This window comes from Arachis hypogaea, chromosome 1 (genome assembly GCF_003086295.3).
Source record: "Arachis hypogaea cultivar Tifrunner chromosome 1, arahy.Tifrunner.gnm2.J5K5, whole genome shotgun sequence".
NCBI classification, from domain to species: domain Eukaryota; kingdom Viridiplantae; phylum Streptophyta; class Magnoliopsida; order Fabales; family Fabaceae; genus Arachis; species Arachis hypogaea.
In genome coordinates this window covers 13,107,199-13,133,417 of record NC_092036.1, presented here as the reverse complement: position 1 = coordinate 13,133,417, position 26,219 = coordinate 13,107,199, and the positions used below count along the sequence as shown (strand labels likewise).

Sequence of the window (26,219 nt, the reverse complement as noted above, 5' to 3'; positions counted from 1 at the left end):
GTGGTACTTCAATGTCATTATTTTTCTGTAATGTCATTAGATTTGAAGAAGTTGTGCCTAATAAGTTTTTTCCTTCGATCAAATAGTACAAAAGTTGCTGTAACACTTTGATCTAAAACCTTTAATTGAATTCTAAACCTAAAATAAGTATTGGGTTAGTAACTAATAATTTGATAGATGAGATTATAAAAAGTATATAGAGTTATTTTAATGTTGAATATCGTGATATTTGATTACATGTGCCACAAATGTAGTTATTTTTTTATATGCTTTCTTTTGACATTTTTTACATTCAATATAGTTCCATCCAAATTTGTTATCAATTTTGTTTATAGTTGCTAAAATTGTAAAGATCTTTTCCTATTCCAATATTCAATTTATGTTATCATTAGGTATATGGTATTTGAGTAAGTATGAATGTATGATGCATGTTGTGAGTTTTTTTTTCATACCTGATCATCAGATTCTCATTGCATGGCCATTAGATCTTTGATAGTTATTCAATTTCTAATCATTTTGCTATGAAAGAATGATACTCTATTGAGTAAGTTTGAGATGTGTAGTTCGGAAATAAATTTCTTGTGCTAAATTTGATGTTATTTGAAGAAATTGTGATAAGAGACTTATATAAGTAGTTTAAATAGTGTAGAATTTGAATACTTATAACGTAAAATTTATTATGATTAATAATATTATTATTATGACATTTGTAATATGGATGTTTATTACCTTTAGTGAGTTATTTATAAAAAATAATAAATTAATTGTTGGGGTTATAAATTTATTGTATTGTTTATAACGTTAAGATATAATAAATATAGGAATATGAATTTAATGTATTTGTAGGTTATAAATTTATTGTATTGTATTTTTTAGTTTTTTATTTGCATATTTTATTTTTTGCTGATTTGGAAATAATAGTTAATTTGGTAAGAATCGAATGGTTAATTCTAAAATTTTGTCAAGTAAACAATATTGCTGACATGATATTAGTAGGAGAAAAGAAATGTCTTAAAAGTAATGTGGATAAATTTATGCACCTACTTTTATATATTAAGAATAGATAGTCAAAACAAATGTTGAGAATAACACTGTGATTTTCACCACAACCGTAACTTATGATTCGCTAACTGAGCATATTCAAAATATTTATTCTCTATTCAGTCTATATAAAGTAACATTAGGTTAAGAGAAATTTAATACTCACTCAAGTCATTCTCACTTTCTTCTTTAAATTATTACTGATTTGAGCATCAAAATATCTTTTGTAGGTATCCACCCTATTTAGTGTTCTTTGAAGTCTAGCGTATACCTCATCCATAGAAAAGATAGGACAACGTCTCCCCTTCTGTGACGAAGAATTACAGGTCGAACCAAAACAAAATACTTTTTCTTGATAATTGTGATCCATTGGACAGAGATCCAATTTTTAATTTTTTTTTATTCCTTTGAATCTTTTTTTAACCTTTCGGGTTGTATCAAAATACTACTGTGTCGGTATACCTTATCCATTTCGCCAGAAAAATGGATATCCCCAGAAAATATTTGTAATTTAATTTTTTTTTCTTCTCCATTCGCACCAATCCGCCTACTCGACTTTTTATATTAAAAGTTATACATACCTTGATAGACCCCTTTAATAGCAAGAACACTATATATTGTAAATAAATACCTTCCACCACCCCAAAAGTCTTTTTTTGGTTAAATCTAATTATAACATTATTTATATTTTTTAATGATTATAGAAATAGTAATATCATCAGATGAAAATGACATAATCAAGAGATTGAAAAAAAAAGTAAACAAATTCAAAGTATATATTAAGATGAAAAACTCAAAAACATACGATGAAACAAAAAAAACCAATAAAAAAAAATACATACAAATTAATAGCTCAGACAATACATCTTCACAAAAATATATGACAAGAAGAAAAAATAAATAACTTCAACAACAATCCAAAAAAAACAAACACTTATAAAAAGACTAAGTTCGTGAATTAAAATAAATATAAAAATAAAAATAACAAATAAAAATATAATTTTATATAATTTTAATATAAAAAATTTTTGCACTATAAAATATTTTAAATAAAAAATATTAAATTTAATATTAATTTATATATTTCAATTAATTTCTAATTAATATAATACTTATTAAAATATATTATATATTATATATTATCATTAATTTATCACCTTGCATATTACATGAGTGACACTCTAGTGCTAATTAATTAAAAGTCATTGGCTCCACTTTTGAAAATAATATTCTACTGTCTATAATTTATATAAGTATATATGTTGTTTTACACCAATAATGTTATCTTTTTTCTTCTTCATTCAATGAAAAGAATCAAATCTGAACAAGCTAAGTTGATGTTTTCATAATCAATATTATTAAGAGTATCTTAGCTTGTTGAGTCTTGACAAATATGTACATTTGTTTTGTATACATTTTATTCAAATATGCCCTTATTTAATTGTAGATTGTAGATAACAAGCAAATATGTATGGCACAAAAGTATTCAAAAGAAGCATGCATGGGTCCATGGCAAACCCACTTGCCTTCGTTTTTATTCGGCGCCGTTTACATAATAACAAGTTAATAACCCGTCAGAGCTAAGAGCAGTTATATTCTGTGCATGCTTTTTCTTTGCTTCTTCCCATACATGTTATTGTTTTATACACAAAGATAAAAGGATGCCATCAAAAAATAAAAATAAAATAAAAGGGTGTGAATAAATTTGTTTAGAACGCTCATTGAGTTTAATAAATTATATTAAAACTTTGTTAAAGGAATAAAATACACTACTGTTATAGGAAAGCATTAAATAACACAATTATTTTAGTGGTTTGTCTGTGGTAATGAGAAAAGTCTAGGGCCATCAGAATTGTTAAAATTTGGCCAGCATTTAGCCAGCAAAACAAAAATAAGTGATTTTCCACGTTAGATAAAATCTCACACTATTAAATACACTATTGATGGCTACAACTTACAAAATTTGCTGGTCCCTAACACTTCGTAACGAATGTTGGGCACTTCTGGTTTGGGCAAAGTGAACTGAGCAGTGAGCAAAACATACATCACCTTTCAGTTTCACACTTGACACTATACACTCACAGTCACAGCTCAACTCATAAGAAAGAGACAAAATCCAAAACCAGAATCTAAGCCCAAACACTCCCTGCAATTCCATTAAACTTTGCCTCACAAGACCTCTTTCTTCATACTGCATTAACCATTTACTTCAATAAGCATTCAGTTCCACTCTTTCACTGTTGGAGGCTTGGAGCACTGTATAAAGTCTCCACCCTCACTCACATTGCTCCACAACCCCATCTCCCATTTCAGGTCCATCTACTTGCCAACGCTTCATACAATATTCATGCTCATATATATGCTTTGCTTTCTACACAATAATACTTCTCTTTCTCTTTTTCTTTCTCTAGTTGATATTATATTAATATGGTTGAAAGGAGTTTCTTGTTTTTGTTGAATGGGGTGCAAACATTGATAATCTTATTTATTTAGCTCCTTTGGTGGTAAACTGTCGATGAAAAGAAATGGGAAAACAAAACTATATTTGCTTTAGCATATGTTAGGAGGTTGCATGCAGGGGCAGGGTGTGACAGTAACTCATATTATAGAAGAAATGGCTCTATCTTGTGTATTTTCCATTGGTGGCAAAAAGGTGGCAGTTGGGGTGCCTCTATTAACTTGCATTAATATCATTATCAATGGAGCCTATGTTTTCTGGGATAGTTTTTTCTCTTTTCTGTACTCAGTTGAGCTGAAGTTTGGTTGGTTCTTAGATTATCATATTGATTGATATGATGATTTTCTTTTTCCCGTGACATATTAATAGGAATTTAAAATGTATAATCTTCATTGCAAACAAACAATAAAAGGAAAAATATACTGTAGTTATCTTCTTGTTGGTGATTCTTCCAATATCAATATTGTCCACAATTCTCTTTCCTTGTATGTTCTTTTATTCCTTTCTTTCCTTTATATTTAATTTTTATCTGTATATCATCAATAAAAAATTGGAAGTGTAGGTAATATTTTCTTCCTTTCTGTTTCCATGTTCTGTAATCATCAAGAAAGCTGAAGGGGGATTTCTAAAATTCCAGAACAAAAAAAAACAAAAAATCTTTCTGCTAAGTGCCAACTATGACCGTTCGCTATTCATATATGATTCAAGGATGTCGTCAATGATTTTTGTTCTATATAAATTGGTTGACTCATAGGTTTCTGACATTAAAATGAGAAAATTTTGATTTTTTGGTCAAGGGTGAGCAGAAGAGAATTGCTGAAAAATGATATAAAATTCACTTTGGCCAAAATCGTTTGATATTATGTTAATTATGTATGTATCTTGATACTTGTACTTAACTCACATTGTTTTTGTTTTCAAATGCATAGGTTTTGTTATTTGATTTTTCTGAATGGAGATATCAAGAATTTGGCAATGGTTAAATCTTCTAGTATGTGTACTGTTATTAATAAAGTCAGAAGGATCTGGTTTTGTTCCAATAACTTATTTGGAGGATGCAGAGTCAAAAGGAGCCGGTAAGAAACAATGTTTTTGGTGATTGATTATAGGGATCATCTTGATCTTGAGCATTATAACTGTTTTTAATTTTCAGTCGTATTTATTTAGTTTGGAAAATTCAAGTTAAGCATTTCTGTGCAGTTTGTTTGGATGGTAGTCCTCCGGCATACCACTTCGATAAGGGATCCGGTGAAGGTGTTAACAGCTGGATTGTTCATCTTGAGGTATATCCCTTCCGAAAAAATTGAAATGTTAGGGTGCTTGGAAAATAGGAAAATGAATGCATGATTTAAGTTGAAGTGAAAGTCTCATACTTTAAAGCAGTTGTGTTTTGTTGCTAATAGGGAGGAGGATGGTGCAGTGATGTGTCTTCTTGCCTTGAACGCAAGGACACTCGCTTAGGTTCATCCAAACAAATGGATACTCAGGCTGGATTTTATGGAATACTTAACAACCAACAAGATTATAATCCAGGTTGGTATATCCAGAGTTACACTACACATATTCATATTCATATTGTGTTATGTTAATGTTATGCATTTGTTTCCAGATTTCTACAACTGGAACAGAATCAAGATTAGGTACTGTGATGGATCATCATTTACTGGTGATGTGGAAGAAGTTGATCCAGTAAGTGTTTTCAAAATTTTGAATGTATTTGGAAAATCTATTACATTTTTATGACATGATATTATTTATATTGTGAAATCAGACAAACAATCTGCACTTCAGAGGAGCAAGAATTTTTGAAGCAGTCATTAAGCATTTACTTGCAAAAGGAATGGAGAATGCTGAAAAGGTAAAAGAATGACACACACATTACATTAAGGCTATTCATATTCTATGGTTCACTCACTCACTCAATTACTTATTACACAGGCTATTCTGTCTGGATGCTCTGCTGGAGGATTGGCTGCTATATTGAACTGTGATCGCTTCAAATCCTTCCTACCAAATGGCGCTAGAGTGAAATGCGTGCCAGATGCCGGCTATTTTATCCATCTGTATGACTCCTTACCTAGTTTTGCTCTGCTTCTTCATACTTGATACTTGCTTAAATATGTTGTGTAACAGACCAGATGTCTCCGGAACAAAGCGCATTGAAAATTTCTACAAAGGAGTTGTTGAAACACATGTACTCTACTCTACTCTTGGCCTCCTTTAACTTTTGAATTTATTTTCCCTACTTTTCACCATAATGAGTAAGATAAGAGGTGTCCATTGTCATAGGGATCAGCAAAGTATTTGTCTAAATCCTGCACTTCAAAATATGGAGCTGGCCTGGTAAGTCTATGATTGATTTGTGTAACTGTGCAAGCAAGAAGCAAGCACTGATACCTCTGCTTCTAGTGCAGTGCTTTTTCCCACAATATGTAGTACAAGATATCGCCACGCCCATTTTCGTCGTAAATGCGGCCTATGACTCATGGCAGGTGACATGATCATATTATTCTGTTAAATTGCTGATCATAGTAGGAAGATCCCAACATTATCTGTGTGATTTTCATTCAGATTAGAAACATTTTGATACCGGGCATGGCGGATCCACACGGCAGCTGGCAAAACTGCAGAGATGACATAAGCAATTGCACACCTGATCAACTAGATGCTGTGCAAGGTGAAAAAGAACAGAATCAATGAATGTGTGTATGAGTGTATGTTAATAATGAGTAATGTGTTTGATTTGTTCAGGGTTTAGAGAGGATTTCATAAAGGCATTGAGTGGGGTGCAGAACTCTCCATCAAAAGGAATGTTCATAGATTCTTGCTACATCCACTGCCAAACGGAAATGCAAGAGTCTTGGTTCAAAACCGATGCACCTCAGCTTGCAAATACTGTATGTATTACTAACACTCACTCACTCTTTCTTTTTGCTTTGCTTTGCTTATCTTATTACTAATTTGCAGACTATTGCTAAGGCTGTTGGTGACTGGTTTTATGATCGAAAGCCTTTTCAACACATTGATTGTGCCTTCCCATGCAACCCTACTTGTGGTAAACCCGTCTTAAATGTCAAAGTCAACCCTGAATTCTAGATATATATGATCTTATATTTCATAAAGTTGTGGAAATAATGCAACGTAATGAGTAATAACTGTTATTATTGTTGTAATCTTCTCTTAATGATATATCATATTTTACGTTTGTAATCATATTATCTTTGAATTTGGATCCTCTAAATTTAAAATTTATACTTTAGAGGATAAAGTGTGATCTTCTACTCTTGAATGGTTTCTCTCTCATATTTATTTTTGATCTCACTTATAAAATAAATGGTGAGATATCACACTTTATTCTCTAAAGTAAAATTCAAACTTTAGAGAATTCAAATCCCTTATTTTAGTAGTAATGTTTCAATCATCTTCTTGTTTTCGACCATAGCTTACAGTGATCAAGAAATCAAAGTAAGTTAGCCATTTCAGCATCCAAATATTCCATAGTTAGCTTTATTCTTTCATTTCACTAATAAAAAGACAAGCAAATACAAAACATAGGGATTAGCTGTATATTTCAAAAAGAGTAAATAAACAAATCAACTCGGTGCTGCAAAATCTCTCTTCTTGTAAGAGGAGAAACGCAGAAGACAAAAGGATTCCATCTGATCAAATACCAAGAGAGAGAAGACACACGATATGTAATTAAATTAAATTAGTGATCCATCCATTACCACTTACCAGAGCAGAATTGTATGCAAAGACTAATCTATTTATCTATTCTTAATATATAAAAGTAGATACACAACTTTATCTACATTATTTTTAAGTCACTTCTCTTTGTCTACTAATGTCATGTTAGCAATATCATTTACTTGGCAAAACTTTAGAATCAACCACTAATTTTTTGCCAAATCAATTATTATTTCCTCTATTCTTAATATATAAAAGTAAATACACAAGTTTACCCACATTATTACTCTTAAGGCACTTCTCTCTTCCTGCTAATATCATGTCAGCAACATCGCTTACTTGACAAAACTTTAGAATCAACTACTAATTTTTTACCAAATCAACTATTATTTTTAAATTAACAAAAAAATAAAATATATAAAAAAATATACCACTAATAGAAATATATACAAATTTGTAACCTACAAGAATCCATATCCCTATATTTATTATATTTTACCATTATAAACAATTTATTCTTAATAACCCCAATAATTAATTTATTTATTTTTATAAATAACTCATTAAATGTAATAAACATCTATTCTTACACCCACAAATGAAGAAGAGTTTCTTTACTTAGAAATGATTATATTAGATGAAAAGGTACAAAATAAACATATTTATTGTATTTTTAAATTGTATTTTTAAATTAAAAATTTTCTAACACTATTTTAAATTTGTATCACTTGAGACATTGTTTGACAGAGTGGATCAAAGAAAAATATTGACGGGTAATTTCACTTTATACTATTTCAATTATTCTTATTAAAAATAACTTATTTAAAAAAAATCTACACATTTTTGTTCTTTGTATTGTAAATGTCATTGGAAAACTGTATGCACATCAAGAGATTAAGGAGAAAGAAAATCATACAAATTTAAGACACATTTTCGAAAGAAGAACATACATGCAAAGATGGAACAAACACAACAGAAAGTGCATACAACTCAACAATTCATAAAAAACATGCCTTCACAAAAATCTACGATAGAAAGAAGAAAGCAGCAACTCTAACAATAACCAATAAAGAAAAAGGAGGACGAGCACCACATAAGAAGACTAAGTCCATCAACGAAAACAAATGAAAAAATCAAACCATCAAATAAAAATATCACTTTATACAACTCCAACATCCAAATCTTTTGTACTCCAGATTATTTTATGAGGGATTACCATGTGTTCATAACACGCAGCGGAAGAAAAGAAAGTAATCCTAAATATCTATTTTGTGTTTAAACTTTATTCCAATAATATATAGATCAGATCTAAATACCTTTAGACGCTTTAGTAAAAACTTTATTCTTCGATTGTACAAAGACTCTATGCGTATCCACACCGAGACCAACCTTTGCTGTCAACTCCTTGACCAATGGACATCTGATCTAAATTGAGAAACCTCTTGCAACTCTTTGCACGCAATAAAATTCTTCTTCAAGAATCAGGCTCACATACGTTTATGTGTGTAGAGATAAAGGAATAAAACCCTTGTGTTTTACTTTCACCTATTTTCTGTACTCTTGGCATACATATATATGGTATGAGATTTGTTATTGATTTTAAATTTGAATCTCAATTCAAATTTAAATCATATCTTGAAATTCTAAATCTGAATCATTCAAATTTATGAATCATATCATAACTCAATTTGAAACAAAATCAGTTAGGATCTCATCTAAATTTAGAATTCAAGTTTAGAAATAGAATAACTAATTATTATCAAATCTCATTTAATATTCTCAATTATCATACTATTATTATATTCTTGGTGCTAGCAAAAAATATAATAATATTTCATCTGAATTAATATAATTATTTATTTGATCAAATCAAAATAATAATTAAATAATTCTATAGCAAATATTAGGACACTCATTGGTGTGTGACCCCATAGGTTCAATACTAAGCGAGTAGTAAATTAGTCATACTAAATTTACTAATCAAGGTTGGCGTCTAGCAACACTCCTCAATGACCCGATAGTATGAAGTAATATATATATATATATATATATATATATATATATATATATATATATATATATATATATATATATATAATTTAATAAATGATATCTATTAATCTTCATCCAATGAAGACCATTATATATATATATATTGATCTTTTCGGATTATTAAGGGATAAGTATGATTTTGGTCCCCAACGTAGAGGCTGAAAATTTATTTCGTCCCTGAACTTTTTTCGCTCTAAAATTGTCCCCAAAGTTTCAATTTGTTTTAAAATTGTCCTTCGGACGAAAATGCCCCTCTCCTTCTTCCCCAAATCAACCAAAGCAAAACAAAAGCAGCAGCATCATCATCATCAAAACTGAACCCAGAAGCTGAACCCAGAAGCCGAACCCAGATCAGAAACAAAAGCAAAACAGAAGCAAAAGCAACACCAATGAACTCAAAACTTAGAAAAATCATCATCATCAAAACTCAGAAAAGCATCATCTGAACTCAAACAAACAACAATAAAAATAGCAAGAAATAGAACCACAACAATAATAGAAGAACAACATCCAGAACTCAAAATCATCTTCATTGTCAAAACTCAGAACCCAAAATCAGAAAAACAAAAATCCATAACTTAAAACTTAATCGATAATGGAATCAAAAGAACAATCAAGCAGAACCACTACCACCACCAGTATCATCATAGTCATCATCATCATCATCAGCAGAAAAATCAAGCAACATGCACTTTAAACAATAATCAACAACCAGAAATTTCAGAAAAAATTCAGTTCAGAAGAAGAAGAAGAAATGGTGGTGCTGCTGGTGCAGGACAGCAGGGAGGCAAGGCGGCGTGGCGGCGAGAAAGAAGAAGAAGAAGAGGAAGAAGAAGAAGAAGAAATAGTGGTGGTGCTGGTGCGCGAAATTGTGAACAATACTTTTCACAACTCTCATAATCCCCGGTCATGAACCCCAAAAACTTGGTGTTCAATACCATGGCATTACACAACTTCGCACAACTAACCAGCAAGTGCACTGGGTCATCCAAGTAATAAACCTTACGCGAGTAAGGGTCGATCCCACGGAGATTGTTAGTATGAAGCAAGCTATGGTCATCTTGTAAATCTTAGTCAGGCAAACTCAGATGGATATGGTGATGAACGCATAAAAACATAAAGATAAAGATAGAGATACTTATGTAATTCATTGGTAGGAACTTCAGATAAGCGCATGAAGATGCCTTCCCTTCCATCTCTCTGCTTTCCTACTGTCTTCATCCAATCCTTCTTACTCCTTTCCATGGCAAGCTTATGCAAGGGTTTCACCATTGTCAGTGGCTACCTCCCATCCTCTCAGTGAAAATGTTCCTATGCTCTGTCACAGCATGGCTAATCATCTGTCGGTTCTCGTTCAGGCCGGAATAGAATCCAGCGATTCTTTTGCGTCTGTCACTAACGCCCCGCCTGCTAGGAGTTTGAAGCACGTCACAGTCATTCAATCATTGAATCCTACTCAGAATACCACAGACAAGGTTAGACCTTCCGGAATCTCTTGAATGCCGCCATCAGTTCTAGCCTATACCACGAAGACTCTGATCTCACGGAATGGTTGGCTCGGTTGTCAGGCGAGCACTCGGTTGTCAGGAGATCAACCATGCATCGTGCAATCAGGAATCCAAGAGATATTCACCCAATCGAAGGTAGAACGGAGGTGGTTGTCAGTCACACGTTCATAGGTGAGAATGATGATGAGTGTCACGGATCATCACATTCATCAAGTTGAAGAACAAGTGATATCTTAGAACAAGAACAAGCGGAATTGAATGGAAGAACAATAGTAATTGCATTAATACTCGAGGTACAACAGAGCTCCACACCTTAATCTATGGTGTGTAGAAACTCCACCGTTGAAAATACATAAGAACAAGGTCTAGGCATGGCCGTGAGGCCAGCCTCCCAGTGATCTAAGATAGCATAAAAATGAAGATAGCTACCAAAGTCTCCAAATACAATAGTAAAAGGTCCTACTTATAGAGAACTAGTAGCCTAAGGTTTACAGAAATGAGTAAATGACATAAAAATTCACTTCCGGGCCCACTTGGTGTGTGCTTGGGCTGAGCAATGAAGCATTTTCGTGTAGAGACTCTTCTTGGAGTTAAACGCCAGCTTTAGTGCCAGTTTGGGCGTTTAACTCCCATTTTGGTGCCAGTTCCGGCGTTTAACGCTGGAATTCCTGAGGGTGACTTTGAACGCCGGTTTGGGCCATCAAATCTTGGGCAAAGTATGGACTATCATATATTGCTGGAAAGCCCAGGATGTCTACTTTCCAACTCCGTTGAGAGCGCGCCAATTGGGCTTCTGTAGCTCCAGAAAATCCACTTCGAGTGCAGGGAGGTCAGAATCCAACAGCATCTGCAGTCCTTTTTGGTCTCTGAATCAGATTTTTGCTCAGGTCCCTCAATTTCAGCCAGAAAATACCTGAAATCACAGAAAAATACACAAACTCATAGTAAAGTCCAGAAAAGTGAATTTTAACTAAAAACTAATAAAAATATACTAAAAACTAACTAGATCATACTAAAAACATACTAAAAACAATGCCAAAAAGCGTACAAATTATCCGCTCATCACGGTGGTGCAGAGTAGCGAGACGACGGGGCGGCGAGGAAGAAGAAGAAGAAATGGAAATGGTGGTGGTGCGGTGGTGCAGGGCGGCAGGGCGGCGGGACGGTGGTGCGACGGTGGTAGTGCAGCAGCGGTCCCCCTTCTCTCCCCCCTCCTCCCCTCCCCCTTTTCTGCGCCCTGCTTTCTGCGCCCCCCTTTCTTTCTCTCCCCACTTCTCTGTATCCCTTTATTTCTTCTGGTGGTGGTGCAGGGCGGCAGGGTGGCAGGGCGGTGGTGCAGCGGCGGTCCCCCTTCTCTCTCCCCTCCTCCTCCCGCTTCCTCCCCCTCCTTTTCTGCGCCCCCCTTCTGCGCCCCCTTCATTCTCGTATCCCTTTCTTTCTTCTTTTTATTTTTTTATTTTATTTTATAATTTTTTTAATGAAGGGTAATTTGGTAATAAAAAAATAAAATTGGTAAAAAGGACGATTTTAAAACAAACTGAAATTTTGGGGACCATTTTAGAGCGAAAAAAGTTCGGAGACAAAATAAATTTTTAGCCTCTACGTTGGAGACCAAAATCATACTTATCCCGATTATTAATGTCCTTTTTAATAATCCTATGACCAAAAACAATTTAGATTAAATTATAAAAGATTTATCTCTCAATATTATGATCACTATCACAATGATGAATCTCTAAATTTAATCAATGACCTTATTATATTAACATTTTAATATAATAACAATAACAAATTATTTGACACATGATTGATTGGATTGTGGTCATACTACTTATTTCCAACAATCTCCCACTTGCACGAGAGCCAATCATGATAGATTGGATCTTGGGCATACTATTATCTCAATAATCTCTCACTTACACTAGAGTCAATCAATCATGTGTATAATTTTTCAATGTACATTTGTGTTTATCAAAACTCTTTTGACCTTAAACACATTTGCTCTTGAGCACATGTGCTTGAATTTTTGTAAAATACGTCTAGTACATAATAAATATCACGTTTTCTCAAAACATAAAATCTCCTACTACAATAGTGTATAATTTTATTTTAAGGACAATCCTTATTGAACATGATTATAAAGAATCTAAGTAACCATTAGATCTATCTTTATAGAATTGTATCATTATACAATAGGCTACTTTTTCGAAAGTTACTTTGACGATCAAACCTTTTATACTCTCAGGAGAAAGTATATCCTCTATTGAGTGGTATACAATTTTAATAAAAGTAATTATACTCCCATTCTTTCTTTAAGATAGAATTCCTATTCTAAAAAAGAGTTTAACCTCTTATCATAGACACTTTGTCATAAGAAGAGTGATAAAAATAATCTCATTATTTCTTTAGGGTAACCAATAAATCTCATATATTGGACTTAATATCAATTCTATTGTTGTGCAATCTCTTAACACATATAAGACATCTCCAAACTCTAATGTTCTTGAGTTTCAGCTTATGCCTTTTCCATATCTCATATGGGTAAAAAATTGATTTAATGAGAAATTTGTTAATTTAGAAACATTTCTAAAATGTAGTCCAAATATTTAACAAATAGTGATACTCAACTAAATCAAATTTCATGTTTCTTAAACATGATGGAATGCATAGAGTACTAGTATTTGTGCATGGATTGAATCTCATTTTCTATTCAATAGAATATCAATTAGATAATTAGATATTTTACTTTAAACTCTTATAATAAAAATACTCAATATCTTTATTATTGGTAAAAGAAACTCTTAAGAGCAATTTTGATTCACATCTTCAATACTCATATTGAGTTTTTTTTTTTAAAGATCACAAACCTTAATCATATTAAGGAAAATTTTATTTGTAAAAAAATAAATCTCTAAAAATGCTTGTAAGAACAATTCTCGCTAAAGCCATTTGACTAATGGCATTCCAACTTCTAAAGTTGTTTAATTCAAAATATATTGCCCAATACTCTCAATAGTTTAAATAAAATCTTTGATAGTTATACTATCTTACTTTGGGCACCATACATCTTCTCAAGATGTTCAGCAATAAATAGTGGGTATATGTTTTGAAAATTTGAACTCATAGTTGTCAAAACTACCTATATTATATTAAAATAATTTTTTAGATACTTCACAAGTACTAACTATTCCATTACCAATTCTATTGGACAATATTATTTCAATAGAATTATCATGTCCATGAAACCCTTTTATAGATAAGAACGATTCTCAATGTATAGCCAATTTATTACTTTCAAGTATGCCATGCGAAAGATGGACATATTTAAAAATTTAAAATATGAAAGTAAATCAAGAAATCTATATTTCTGACAAAATTATTTAGAATCGTGAATGAATACATTGGTTGTCAAGTTGTTACTCATATCTATTCCAAATAAACATGATTAAATTGTATCACATACAATTATAATTCCAAATAATTATCTAATTGTCAGACAATTATTTAACTCAATTATATTTTATATTCCTAGGTTGTCTAGGTTCAAGTATAAAATTAATTCTCCTTATATATCATCATATGCATAAATAAATTCTATCTTTGAGTACAAGTCTCCTGGTTGTCAGGTTGCTCCTTATAAACAAGAGATAAATTTATTTTTGGTAAACTCCTAACTTTTAGGATTCATCTCCATTGTTAGGGATTTTTTTATCAGTACTCATAGATAAAATTTTATACTCCCAGGTTATCTAGGCAAAATATAAAATTAAATTCCTAATACATCAAATGTATATACTTATTATTATCTTGAAAATAAAACTCTTGATGGTCAGGCCGCTCTTTATAATCAAGAACATTAGAAAAACTAATTTCTAAAATTATAGTGTTCAAAACACATCAATCAAATCAAAATTTGATTTTTCATGTACTAACGTTTAACCTTAAAAAATTATCAAATCAAATTTGACCTTTTTATATACACTTATATATATAAAAAAATGAACAAAAGATATTTTGCATCTTATTCCTTTTATTGTGATCAAAATCACAATAAAATTTAATAAATAAATAAAATCAAACAAAATATTTGATTATAAATATAACTTTTATATTAAAAAAATGATAATTTAATCACAATTAAATAATTAACATTAAAATAAATTAATTATTAATTTATTAGAAAACCATCTCAATGAAAATAAATACATCACATGCTTAAAAAATAATTTGAATTAATCCTATTAATTCACAAACTTTAAGAAAATACGAATAAAAATTTAAACACAAAAAAAATCAAAACTCTGATACCACTTGAGGGATTACCATGTGTTTATAACACGCAGCGGAAGAAAAGAAAGTAATTCTAAAGATCTATTTTGTATTTAAACTTTATTCCAATAATATATAGATCAGATCTAAATACCTTTAGACGCTTTAGTAAAAACTTTATTCTTCGATTGTACGAAGACTCTATGCATATCCACACCGAGAGCAACCTTTGCTGTCAACTCCTTGATCAATGGATATCTGATCTAAATTGAGAAACCTCTTGCAACTCTTTGCACGCCATAAAATTCTTCTCTAAGAATCAGGCTCACATACGTTTATGTGTGTAGAGGTAAAGGAATAAAACCCTTGTGTTTTACTTTCACCTATTTTCTGTACTCTTGGCATTCATATATATGGTATGAGATTTGTTATTGATTTTAAATTTGAATCTCAATTTAAATTTAAATCATATCTTGAAATTCTAAATCTGAATCATTCAAATTTATGAATCATATCATAGCTCAACTTGAAACAAAATCAGTTAGGATCTCATCTAAATTTAGAATTCAAGTTTAGAAATAGAATAACTAATTATTATCAAATCTCATTTAATATTCTCAATTATCATACTATTATTATATTCTTGGTGCTAGCAAAAAATATAATAATATTTCATCTGAATTAATATAATTATTTATTTGATCAAATTAAAATAATAATTAAATAATTCTATAGCAAATATTAGAACACTCATTAGTGTGTGACCCCATAGGTTTAATACTAAGCGAGTAGTAAATTAGTCATACTAAATTTACTAATCAAGATTGACGTCTAGCAACACTCCTCAATGACCCAATAGTATGAAGTAATATATATATATATATATATATATATATATATATATATATATATATATATATATATATATATATATATATATATATATATATATATATATATCGGGCCTGCTACACAAACAAGCCTACAAGCATACAAGTTGGCCCAGCCCAAACAGAAATCACGCGCATGAAGAGAGATAACATGGCGCGTCAAAATCACGCGCTCAACATTCGAACGTTTACGTATGGCAGACTCTTCCACTTCTTCCACTTCTTCCATTTCTCAAGGCGCTTTCAAAACAACGAAACCCTCCCATTTTCGAGCGAAAATCAAGGTTCAAAATATAGAAATCGTAGTTCGAAAACTGCATCAAAACACCATCAAACTCTCTGTGAAGAATCTGAAGAAAAAACAAACCAACAATACTCAACGTAAGTCCATTAAAATACTATATATTTTACTTTTCTTCTACGTCATTCTTCTAGGGTTTACTATTACTCTTGCTTCTTTGTTACACTGTTCTAAGTTATACGTCGTTCTTCTAAGTTCTACGTCGTTCTATGTTGTTATTCTAAGTTCTCCTGCTATTTTTGTTGATTTTTGGGGGTTTATTCCGTAGACTCGGGGGTGTAAACTGCTTAACCTTGTAATGTGGCTTGATATTGAAGCATGGTTGAGTGATATCTGAATGATATCTATATGGATGTATCTGAATAATATCTATGGGTGTATCTCACTGTAATCAATGGGTGTATCTTGTTGATATCTTTGGGTGTATCTGACTCGTATATATGGGTGTATCTTACTGTTATCAATGGGTGTATCTGAATCATATATATGGGTGTATCTTACTGTTATCAATGGGTGTATCTTATTGTTATTAATGGGTGTATCTGAGTCATATATATATATATGGGTGTATATTACTGATATCTTTGGGTGTATTTTTAGTTTCAGAGAAAATGGCAGCAAGAAACCAAACTAAAGACCTTAAATGTGCCACACATCTCCTGAATGATAAGTTCAGAAACATGACTAAGGAGAAGAAGGCGATTGTGAGGGATCTTGGATTCGGTGGGTTGATGCACATCCCACCACTGAGAGTGGATCACCAACTCTTAAGGGAGCTGGCAAACAACTTCAAACTTGGGGAGAACAGACTGAAGACAGGATATGGTTCTTTCCAAATAACCCAAAAAAAAATAGGTGATGCGCTTGGCATCAATGCAACAGGTAATTAGCTCAAAATTATAGGTGTATATTAAGTTGTTGCTTGGGTGTATATTAACCTGATGCTTGGGTGTATTTGAACCGACTTGGATGCTTTCTTGTCTTCCTTTTTGTAGGAGATCTATTTCCTGAGAAAGTTGATTATAAGAAACTTTCTGATGATGACAAAATAATTTATAGAAGATTCCAGGGTAAAGACCCTCAAAAGTCTTACCGATGAAATGATGGAAATCGGTGTTGGCAACGAAGAGGAACGCCTGATGTTCAAGAGGATATTCATCCTCTACATACAGATGGCGTTCCTTTTGCCAACGACGATAAACAAAATATCGCCCGTGCACCTGGCCCCAATTTTTAAGATGGACGGCATATCGGAAAGAAACTGGGGGGCATGTTTTGACCTTCATGGTCAAGGGCATCACAGACTATCAAGAGAAGAAGAAGAAGGCAATCAATGGCTGCCTCTTCGCCCTGATGATAATCTACTTTCATCTTTCAAAAAACAAAGGCAAGAACAGGGCTGAAAGACCACAAAAGCCATGGATTGCCAACTGGACTAAGGAGCAGTTGGTGGAAAGAATGAATGCAGAAAGAGAGGAAATTTTGGTGAGTAATCATAATAAGTTGTTGTATTTTATTTACGCGAATGGTGCTAACTAAAATATCTCATGTTTCAGGGGATTGTGAAGATGGAAGAGACAAGAGAAAAAATGAGAAAAAAAGAAAAAAAAGAAAAAAAAAAACAAGAAATAAAAAAAACAAAAAAAAGGAAGGCGAGCCCAACATCGTCTTCGGAGACAGAAACTACTGACAGTGACACTTCTACCTCTGAGTCTGAGGCTCAAGAAGACTCAGAGGATTCGGGAAGAAAACACCCCGGCAAAAAGGGGAAAAAGTAAGTACCATACTTGGGTGTAATTTCTTTTTCGGTTTGGGTGTATTTTATTTGTCCACGTTGGGTGTATGTATCTTATTAAGCAGGGTGTGTTTCGTTTGCTGCGCTGGGTGTATATTATATATTTAGTTGGGTGTATCTCGTGAATCCATTTGGGTGTATTTTTAGTATGTTCTAAATGACAATTGTTTGCCTTCCAGAATGGACTCAAGAAAAAGAAAGCAGAGGCAAGACGAGTCAGATTCTGATACAGAATCTGAATCTGAACCAAGTGATGAGTAATGTCCTGAAATTAATACTCCTTTCTTTTGGCTTCATTATAAAGATTTCGTGTATTAACTGAAGTGTCTATTATTCACTTATAGGAGCGAAGAATCATCGCTTGCGGAGAAGGAGAAGAAAAAGAAAGAAACAAAAACAACTCCAAAAAAGTAAGCAATTCTTTGGATAAAATTCTGTGATAAAATTAATTTTTTATTTCTGATTGGTACTGTTTTTTTTTCCACCCAGAACACAACAAAAAAAGAAAAAAGTTGTTGTGGAGGATTCACCTCCTGAAGAAGATCAATACTTTGACGGGTACAGTACCTCGTAAGCTATACTACGGTATATCATCGTAATTATTTTTGTTAACGTCTTATTTTATGAATGTAGTGAGAGATATGAAATATCAAGTGACGAACTCGATGAATGGCTAAGGGAAAACGTTGATAAATCTGCTGCAGAGGGGTATGTCTTGCTGGGCTGTGTATTTGAGATTTTGGTGTCTTTTGTTTGCTAATAATTGTATCTTGTTTCGCAGGGAGAACCAAGCTGACCTGCGATCGACAGAAGGTCGCTATGTGTCCTCTGAAACGTAAGAAGCTTTATTATTTAATAAAATCTTGTTATCATGATTTGGATGTATTCTGTGAAACAATTTGGGTGTATTTTATTGATCAAGTTGGGTGTATCTTGTTTACTAAGTTGGATGTATATTTCGTTTGAATAACATGAAATCTGTTTAGACTACCGGCTGTGAACTTGGGAAGTGATGATCCTTCCTCTCAAGGACGCACAGAACAGAGTAGTGTAAACCAGCCGTCTCAGAGCATGTAATTTCTCTTTCAAATAACCGTTACTTTTGTTCTTCTAATAACTTCTACTTCTAATTCTGTATATATTTTTTTTAGAAAAAAAGCCCTTTATTATTTTATTCAAGAAAAAAAAGGCAGCAAAAAAAAGTAAAAACTGCAAGTATGTAAGTTCTCAAAAAACAAAGCCCGTCTTCTTTTTGAATTGTTCGGGTGTATTTTTTGATCTTCTTTGGGTGTATTTTAGGTTGACTCCGACTGATTCGAATATGATGGTTGTTAGGGAACAAACGCCGTCGAAAGCGCTTGCAATGTGAGTTTTCCAAGAATATTTCAACCTTATAACTTTATTATTTTCAAATACGTTGTTAACCTTTCATTTTTATTCTTGTTTAGAGTCCCGATCCAGTTTTTTGTGCCGGCATCCCAACAAACAACCACTGACGCAGATTTCGAACCAACCCCTATGCTACAGATTGAAGGGGCTAGAGAAACGTAAGAAAATAGTATTGGGTGTATATTCTTCCTGATTAATTTTGTGTAACTGTGCAGCACTCTTGAAACCCCCAAACAACTTCAAGAAAGAACACCCAAGCTTCCCCCAGCTCCAACAAAAATGTAAGTTCATTAGACTAAAATCAATCTTTGCTTATCATCCGTATATTCTTATTCTTACTCTTATTCTTATACATAATGACGCAGTCATCCAGACGCAGAGGACGCTACTGCCCTGTTGATGATGGCAAGGACAGCAAGCTATGTTCCTAAAACAGATCCGGGGATGCCATCATTCAGCCTCGGATTGACAGATTCAAGCCAGGAGGGGGCGTCAACGCAGGAGACAGAAAGGGAAAAATCTCCAGAAACTGCAACTATGCTAGAACAATTAGACAGTTTGGTCCAAAAATTAGCAAGCAGTGCGGCAAAGGGAAAAGACGAAAGTCCACAAATTCAGAGGGAGACTGGGGGAGAAAGTTCTGCAAAGTTTGAAACTCCTGGGGGAATAAATCAAATTCCGGATGATATGAAACAAAAGTGCTACATCTGGGGACGAGACTGAAGGAAGATGCAAAAGGCGATACTGACGAGTATGAGGAGATATGCACTCTGATTGGCCAAGGAGAATACATTTTGATGAGAACGCACCTTGCATCCCTCCAAGCAAAAAGTGATATAGAATCTCAGGTAATTTTAGACTAACATTAATGTTTTTACACCAAAGTCAACTGCAATGTTTATTAATTTAAAATTGATTTCTAGATTGTATCTGTCATCTGCCTCATCCTAAATCAGAAAAATGAAAAGAGGTTTCAGGCACAAATATACTGTCTCCCCCCCGATATTGTGGTAAGTGTTACTTCTACGAACTTTGGGTGTATTTTATGCATTGATTTGGGTGTATTTTTTAGCTTAGATTGGGTGTAAGTTGTGTATTTTCATGTTTTCATTTCTTGTATTGCAATTCTTGCAGAGCATGGCGCTTTCGGATCACCCAAGGGGGGAATTCATATCCCCGAAAACGAAAAAAGAATTCAGGGTGGAAGCCTACCCGAGTTTCATTCACTTCATAGATAGAAAAAAATTAAGTTCGCATCCATATGTAAGTTTTTGTTTCGTAAATTTGTTAGTACGCTTATTTACTTATATGCCAAATAAAATAACAGACTGTTGAAATGTGGCAATCCTTCAGATTTTTGCTCCTGTTTGCCACTCGGGACATTGGTGGTTATGGCTGATAAATACAAGAAAGCGGAAATGTCAAATACTTACCCGCTACACAAAAAAGCTCCAAGCGATGAGAGAAAGGACATTAAAAATTCACTGTAAGTTGCCTCTGTCTTCTTTACTTTAATAGATAGGTCTATTTTGAAGGTTGAATTGGGTGTATATTCCATATTCAGTTGGGTGTATCTTGTCCATTCATTCGGGTGTATTACTGATTTGTTTTGGTATTTAAGGGATATGTATTTTCAAGATTGATAACATATGCCGGCGGGAAACCTCTCGAGAAAGGCGAGAAGGAGAAGGAAATTAAAGCATCATATGTTAAAATTTCAGGCCAAAAAACAAGGTATAGATTTGTGACTCTGAACCTTAAACTTTCCTAAATGAGATTTGTAATTTATTTTCTTCGTTTTCAGCTATGACTGCGCTATCTATGTAATGAAGTGGCTTGAGTTAATTGAGCCGGAAAACATTAAAAAGGGGAAGTATGAATGGGATAATTGGACACAGGTAACTGTCTTTAGAACTATATAACTCTGTATTACTTTACTGAATTAATATTTCTGTTTAAACATAACATACTTTTTAATTGTAGGAGGAGGTGGACCACTATAGAGTGGAGTATGCTTCCCGGATACTATTCAGTGAGATGAATAAACAGAGAGATCGGGCAATTAGAGAGAGTAGTGCTATAAGGCTGTCGAAGCCATCCTCTGTATTATTGAGTCCGTTTTGTCAGATTAATTCTGCTGATATAGAAACTAGGTAATCCAACTGCTGAGTAGTTTGTAAATTGAACAAATGATGTAAATATTTGCCATTTATCAACAACTTCTATTCGATGTATATTTTTTCCGATAGTTAAAATATCTGTGATGGTAAACTGCCTGTGATGTATTCAAAAGTTGTATTACAGGTGGTAAAATATGAAGAAAAAATAAAGGCATATATAAACGTAAATTATAAACTGTTACACCCAATGCAAGTCTAATAATACACCCGAGGTTGAATAAAATATACACCCAACTGTCTGTGCTGTATTGAAAATGAATGAATTACATGTACTAAAATATGAAGAAAAACATCAACTGAAATATACGCCCATAACCTGTGAATTTTTACAGCTTTTGTTCTATATGTATCTATATATGTGTCTATATGTAAATTGTCAATTAACAAAAATACACCCAAAAGAAACAGAGCTTTTACACCCATACTCCCCATAACTATACACCCAAAGAGTTATCCCCTGCTGCTGGTACCCTGAACTGATAATTTATAACTTGTCCCTGATATTGGCTGCAATTTGAATGCGCCGCTGATGCAGCATCAAACAGGTTTATCTGAATATAACACTCCCGCATTAACTAAACTATTAACTAGAAAAATAAACTCAATCGCCACAAATTTAAAGAACATTACATTTACCTCGCTTAAAACTTTCGTCTTCTTCTTCTTTGTGGCATTTGCAATCTGTTTCTCGAGCTTTGAACCTAGCCTGTTTTTTGGACGTCCTCTTGTTCGAATCCTTGGCGAGCTTTGAAGCTCGTTAACGGATTCCAAGTTGGCGTCTTCGTGGGATAAAGAAGATGTCCCCTTCCTTTTGGCTTTTAATGCTTCCATCTCGGCCATGACGTTATCGTACGCACGGTGCAGAATTGCAGTCAGCTCCTCCGATTCGGAGGCAAATTCGCAAATATTTTGCGAACGAAAAACCAATTGGTCGAACCTCTTGCTTCTTGGCTCCATTAGTGGCTCGTCGTGGCTGCTCTTGATGTGTGTGTGTTGCCTCTTTACCTTCTTGCTCCATCGTTCCAGTATGTATCTAGGGGACACTTGGCTTACTTGTTCGAAGCTTAACACGCTTAGTGCGTGACGGCACAGTATCCCTCTCGACTCGAATAATAAGCATTGGCATTTTACCTCGGCTGCAACTGAGTCATAGGTAACCGCGAACTTGTCAAATATTGAGCTGGAAACTTGTTCTCCGACTTCGTATACTGAATAGCCTAGAGCGGAATTCTTTAATCTAGTGATGCAATTCGCCTTTCCTCTGAATTGGGCTTGGACTTTCCTAAACTTTGCGTGAGTGTACGCATCTTGAAACTGAGCTTCGATGGAGGATTTGGTTGCACACGGTATGACCGTATGAAAATCTGCAGCATCTGATTCTCTCTCTGCTTGCTCCCTGCTTCCGAGGCAATTATCGTACTGTTTGACGAACTGAATGAGCGAGCTGTTCCGGGTGATGTACTTGTTAAAAAATGAATGCATGCTCTCGCTCCTTTGTGTGCTTCTCATCCCTGCCCAGAAGTGGTGGTCCAGATAGATAGGAACCCATATGTGACGGTCTTCGTACAGATCTGCATAATACACCCAAACACACACACTGTAAAATACACCCGAGAGATCGTACAATTTACACCTCTGCTGCAGATTTTAAAAACACATTACCTGAAAGCCACTTGTTGTCCGCAAGACCAAAATTCACCAGAAAATCGTTCCAATTCCTATCGAATGAGTCTTTGCTATGAGAGTTCGAAACAACATGGCTCATTTGTTGTTCGATATCGGCATGTCCCTTGTACCCGTTTAATTTGCTTGGAATCTTCTTCATGATGTGCCAAATACACCAGTGGTGAACTGTTGTTGGCATACAGGCCTCTAAAGCCCTTTTCATTGATGCGCACTGATCAGTGAGAAACCCTTTCGGAGCGTTTCCTCCCATGCAACGAAGCCAGCATTGAAATAACCATTTGAATGATTCAATTTCTTCGTTCTTCATCAAAGAGCATCCGAGAAGTGTTGACTGACCGTGGTGATTCACCCCGACAAAAGAACCACAGACCAAATTATACCTGAAACGAATTACCATGGTCCAGAATGCAAAATCATTAGGTACACCCTAACAAATGCTTCATATACACCCAATGAAACAGCCAATATACACCTCTGCTGCGGATTCATAAAAATACATTAATTTAGCATCGTAAACAGGGGCAGTTTGTTATCTGTTTGTATTGTAGGTGGTGTCGAATGAAATGACGTCTCTGAAATACTCAAAGGCAGCTCTGCTTCTTGCATCGGCCCAAAAAGCCAGCTTAATCGATTGATCCTCCTCGAGTTCGAGCTCAAAAAAGAAATTCGGATTCTTCTCTTTCATTCTTAAGAAATATTTCCCGAATTCCTTTGCATCTTCTTGTTCGGAAACATTCTGCACTTCCCTGGTAATGTAATTCCTCACGTCCTTTTCGATAAAATTTAACTCGCGGTGACCCCCGGCAGCCGCAACAAATGATTGGTAGGTTTTGCTTGGTCTGATACCGGCCTCCTCGTTATTCTCTATTGTATGACGAATTGACATGCTTAATTCCCTGTGCTGTTTGAGCATCTCTGCTTTGCTTGGACAGCAGGGGTGTGAATGATCCAGCACAACCTTTGAAATGATCCAAGAACCGACATCCTTCAATGTGTGTATATAAATTCTTGCAGGACAGTTTAAACCGGCTGTCGGATTGGTCTTCTCGGTTGGAGATATTTTAGATTTCCATTTTCCCTCTCTGCTACATGTAATCAGTTGATTCTTAATCTCGTTTCCCTTCCTATTTGTGCACCGAACTCTTGTAGAGAAATCTGCAGCCTTGGCGTAGTTCCTGTAAAATTTTCCGGCATCTTCAAGGGTGGTAAAGGTCATTCCGACCTTCGGAACAAGCTCGTCATCAACAACCGAGAGAGGCTGCACAATACACCGTGTCAGAACTGTGAATACACCCATATATATGATATAAATACACCCAATCATGTCTAACATGATACACCCGAACCGAAATAACTCAACTACAGAATGACCTTTAAAGCCATAAACTGTCAATACACAGGCTGCAGAATACACCATGTCAAAAACTAAAAACACACCCAATCATGTCTGATAAAATACACCTGAACAACAACAACTCAATTAAAAATAACAAAAAACCAGTAAAGTGTATATACACCCACACTTATAGCTAAAATACACCCAAAGAAGAATTGATCTACACCCGAGCGTCTGCTATAAATTCCAGGTAATTAAACAATGTTCAGCAATTTTTAAACTACACAATGCTATACAAATTACTGTAAATCAAACCTCAGGAACTTCGTTAGATTCAAATTCATAATCCACATCGCCTGGATTCAGCACACAATCAGAGCTTGAAGGATCCATTATCTTCAAAACGAGTTCAAACTTTGATTTCAGAAAACAACAAATCAAAAGAGAAAACGAAGCTCGAGTTGCAGAGAGAGAAAAAGATAACGTAAACGAAGAACATACCAGTGAGAAAAGAAGAGGAAAAGATCGATGGAGAAGAATGAGGGAAGACGCGCGAGAAGAAGAACAACCAAATCTCAAAATAACGAAAACGAAGAAGGAAACAAATATTTTAAATTTGGAAGTTAGATATACGCGGGATATTATATAGCGCGTGTAATCAACGTACGTGGAGGAGCGCGTATTTTAAATTTATTGTTTAATAAACTTGTAAAGCATACAAGCCCTAATGGCTTGTATGCAGAGCTTTTCCGTATATATATATATATATATATATATATATATATATATATATATATATATATATATATATATATATATATATATATATATATATATATATATTACTAAGTATCTTAGAAGAACAAAATATAATTCCTTCCATCTTTTCCATCTTTTCAGCTCTTGGTTAATCTTTAGAGTATGGTTTAATTGTCAAACTCTAACTTGTTACCATTAATAATAATGAACTGTGAATGACTTAAGAAACTCATTTCTTCATTCATTCAATCTTCTTGACTAATGTTTTATTCATCTCAGTCATTATAATCATATAGCTCAAACTCTTTACCCAGAGCTGACAGATTCCTTATTGATCGACTAATCATTAATTCTACAAGTATTTAAATCATACACAATATCCATTCAACTAGCACTCTAGGGTATTAGGTATCCGGAATCAAAGTATAATAAATACATTGTTAATTATTATGACAGTCGCAGGTCAAAGAAAACTATATTACTATATTCATCTTAAAAATATCCTATTGACAAATATACGGTAATTATAACCATTAAGAATTCTCAAAGTGAGTCAGTTCAATGGTCATATCTCTATATGCACCATCTATATATATAATTTAATAAATGAGATCTATTAATCTTCATCCAATCCAATGAAGACCATAATATATATATATATATATATATATATATATATATATATATATATATATATATATATATATTGATCTTTCCGGATTATTAATGTCATTTTTAATAATTGTATGACAAAAAATAATTTAGATTAAATTATAAAAGATTTATCTCTCAATATTATGATCACTATCACAATGATAGATCTCTAAATTTAATCAATGATCTTATTGTATTAACATTTTAATATAAT

At 33.5% G+C, this 26,219-nt stretch overlaps 1 protein-coding gene across 2 annotated transcripts; it reads left to right on the top strand.

Annotated features, from left to right (window-relative positions):
* The first annotated feature begins 2,905 nt into the window (after nucleotides 1–2,905).
* On the top strand, nucleotides 2,906–6,712 carry LOC112797855 (pectin acetylesterase 8). 2 transcript variants are annotated; one of them, XM_025840965.3, is made up of 13 exons: nucleotides 2,906–3,354; nucleotides 4,429–4,575; nucleotides 4,700–4,782; nucleotides 4,903–5,032; nucleotides 5,109–5,188; nucleotides 5,271–5,357; nucleotides 5,438–5,562; nucleotides 5,633–5,693; nucleotides 5,789–5,842; nucleotides 5,914–5,991; nucleotides 6,071–6,176; nucleotides 6,251–6,396; nucleotides 6,467–6,712. In XM_025840965.3, the coding sequence occupies exons 2-13, from the start codon at nucleotides 4,452–4,454 to the stop codon at nucleotides 6,593–6,595; spliced, it is 1,203 nt and encodes a 400-aa protein (XP_025696750.1). In that variant the 5' UTR covers nucleotides 2,906–3,354; nucleotides 4,429–4,451; the 3' UTR covers nucleotides 6,596–6,712. The 2 variants fall into 2 exon arrangements, with proteins under 2 accessions (XP_025696750.1, XP_072093944.1); XM_072237843.1 differs by lacking the exon at nucleotides 2,906–3,354 and adding an exon at nucleotides 3,901–3,984.
* Nucleotides 6,713–26,219: the final 19,507 nt, after the last annotated feature.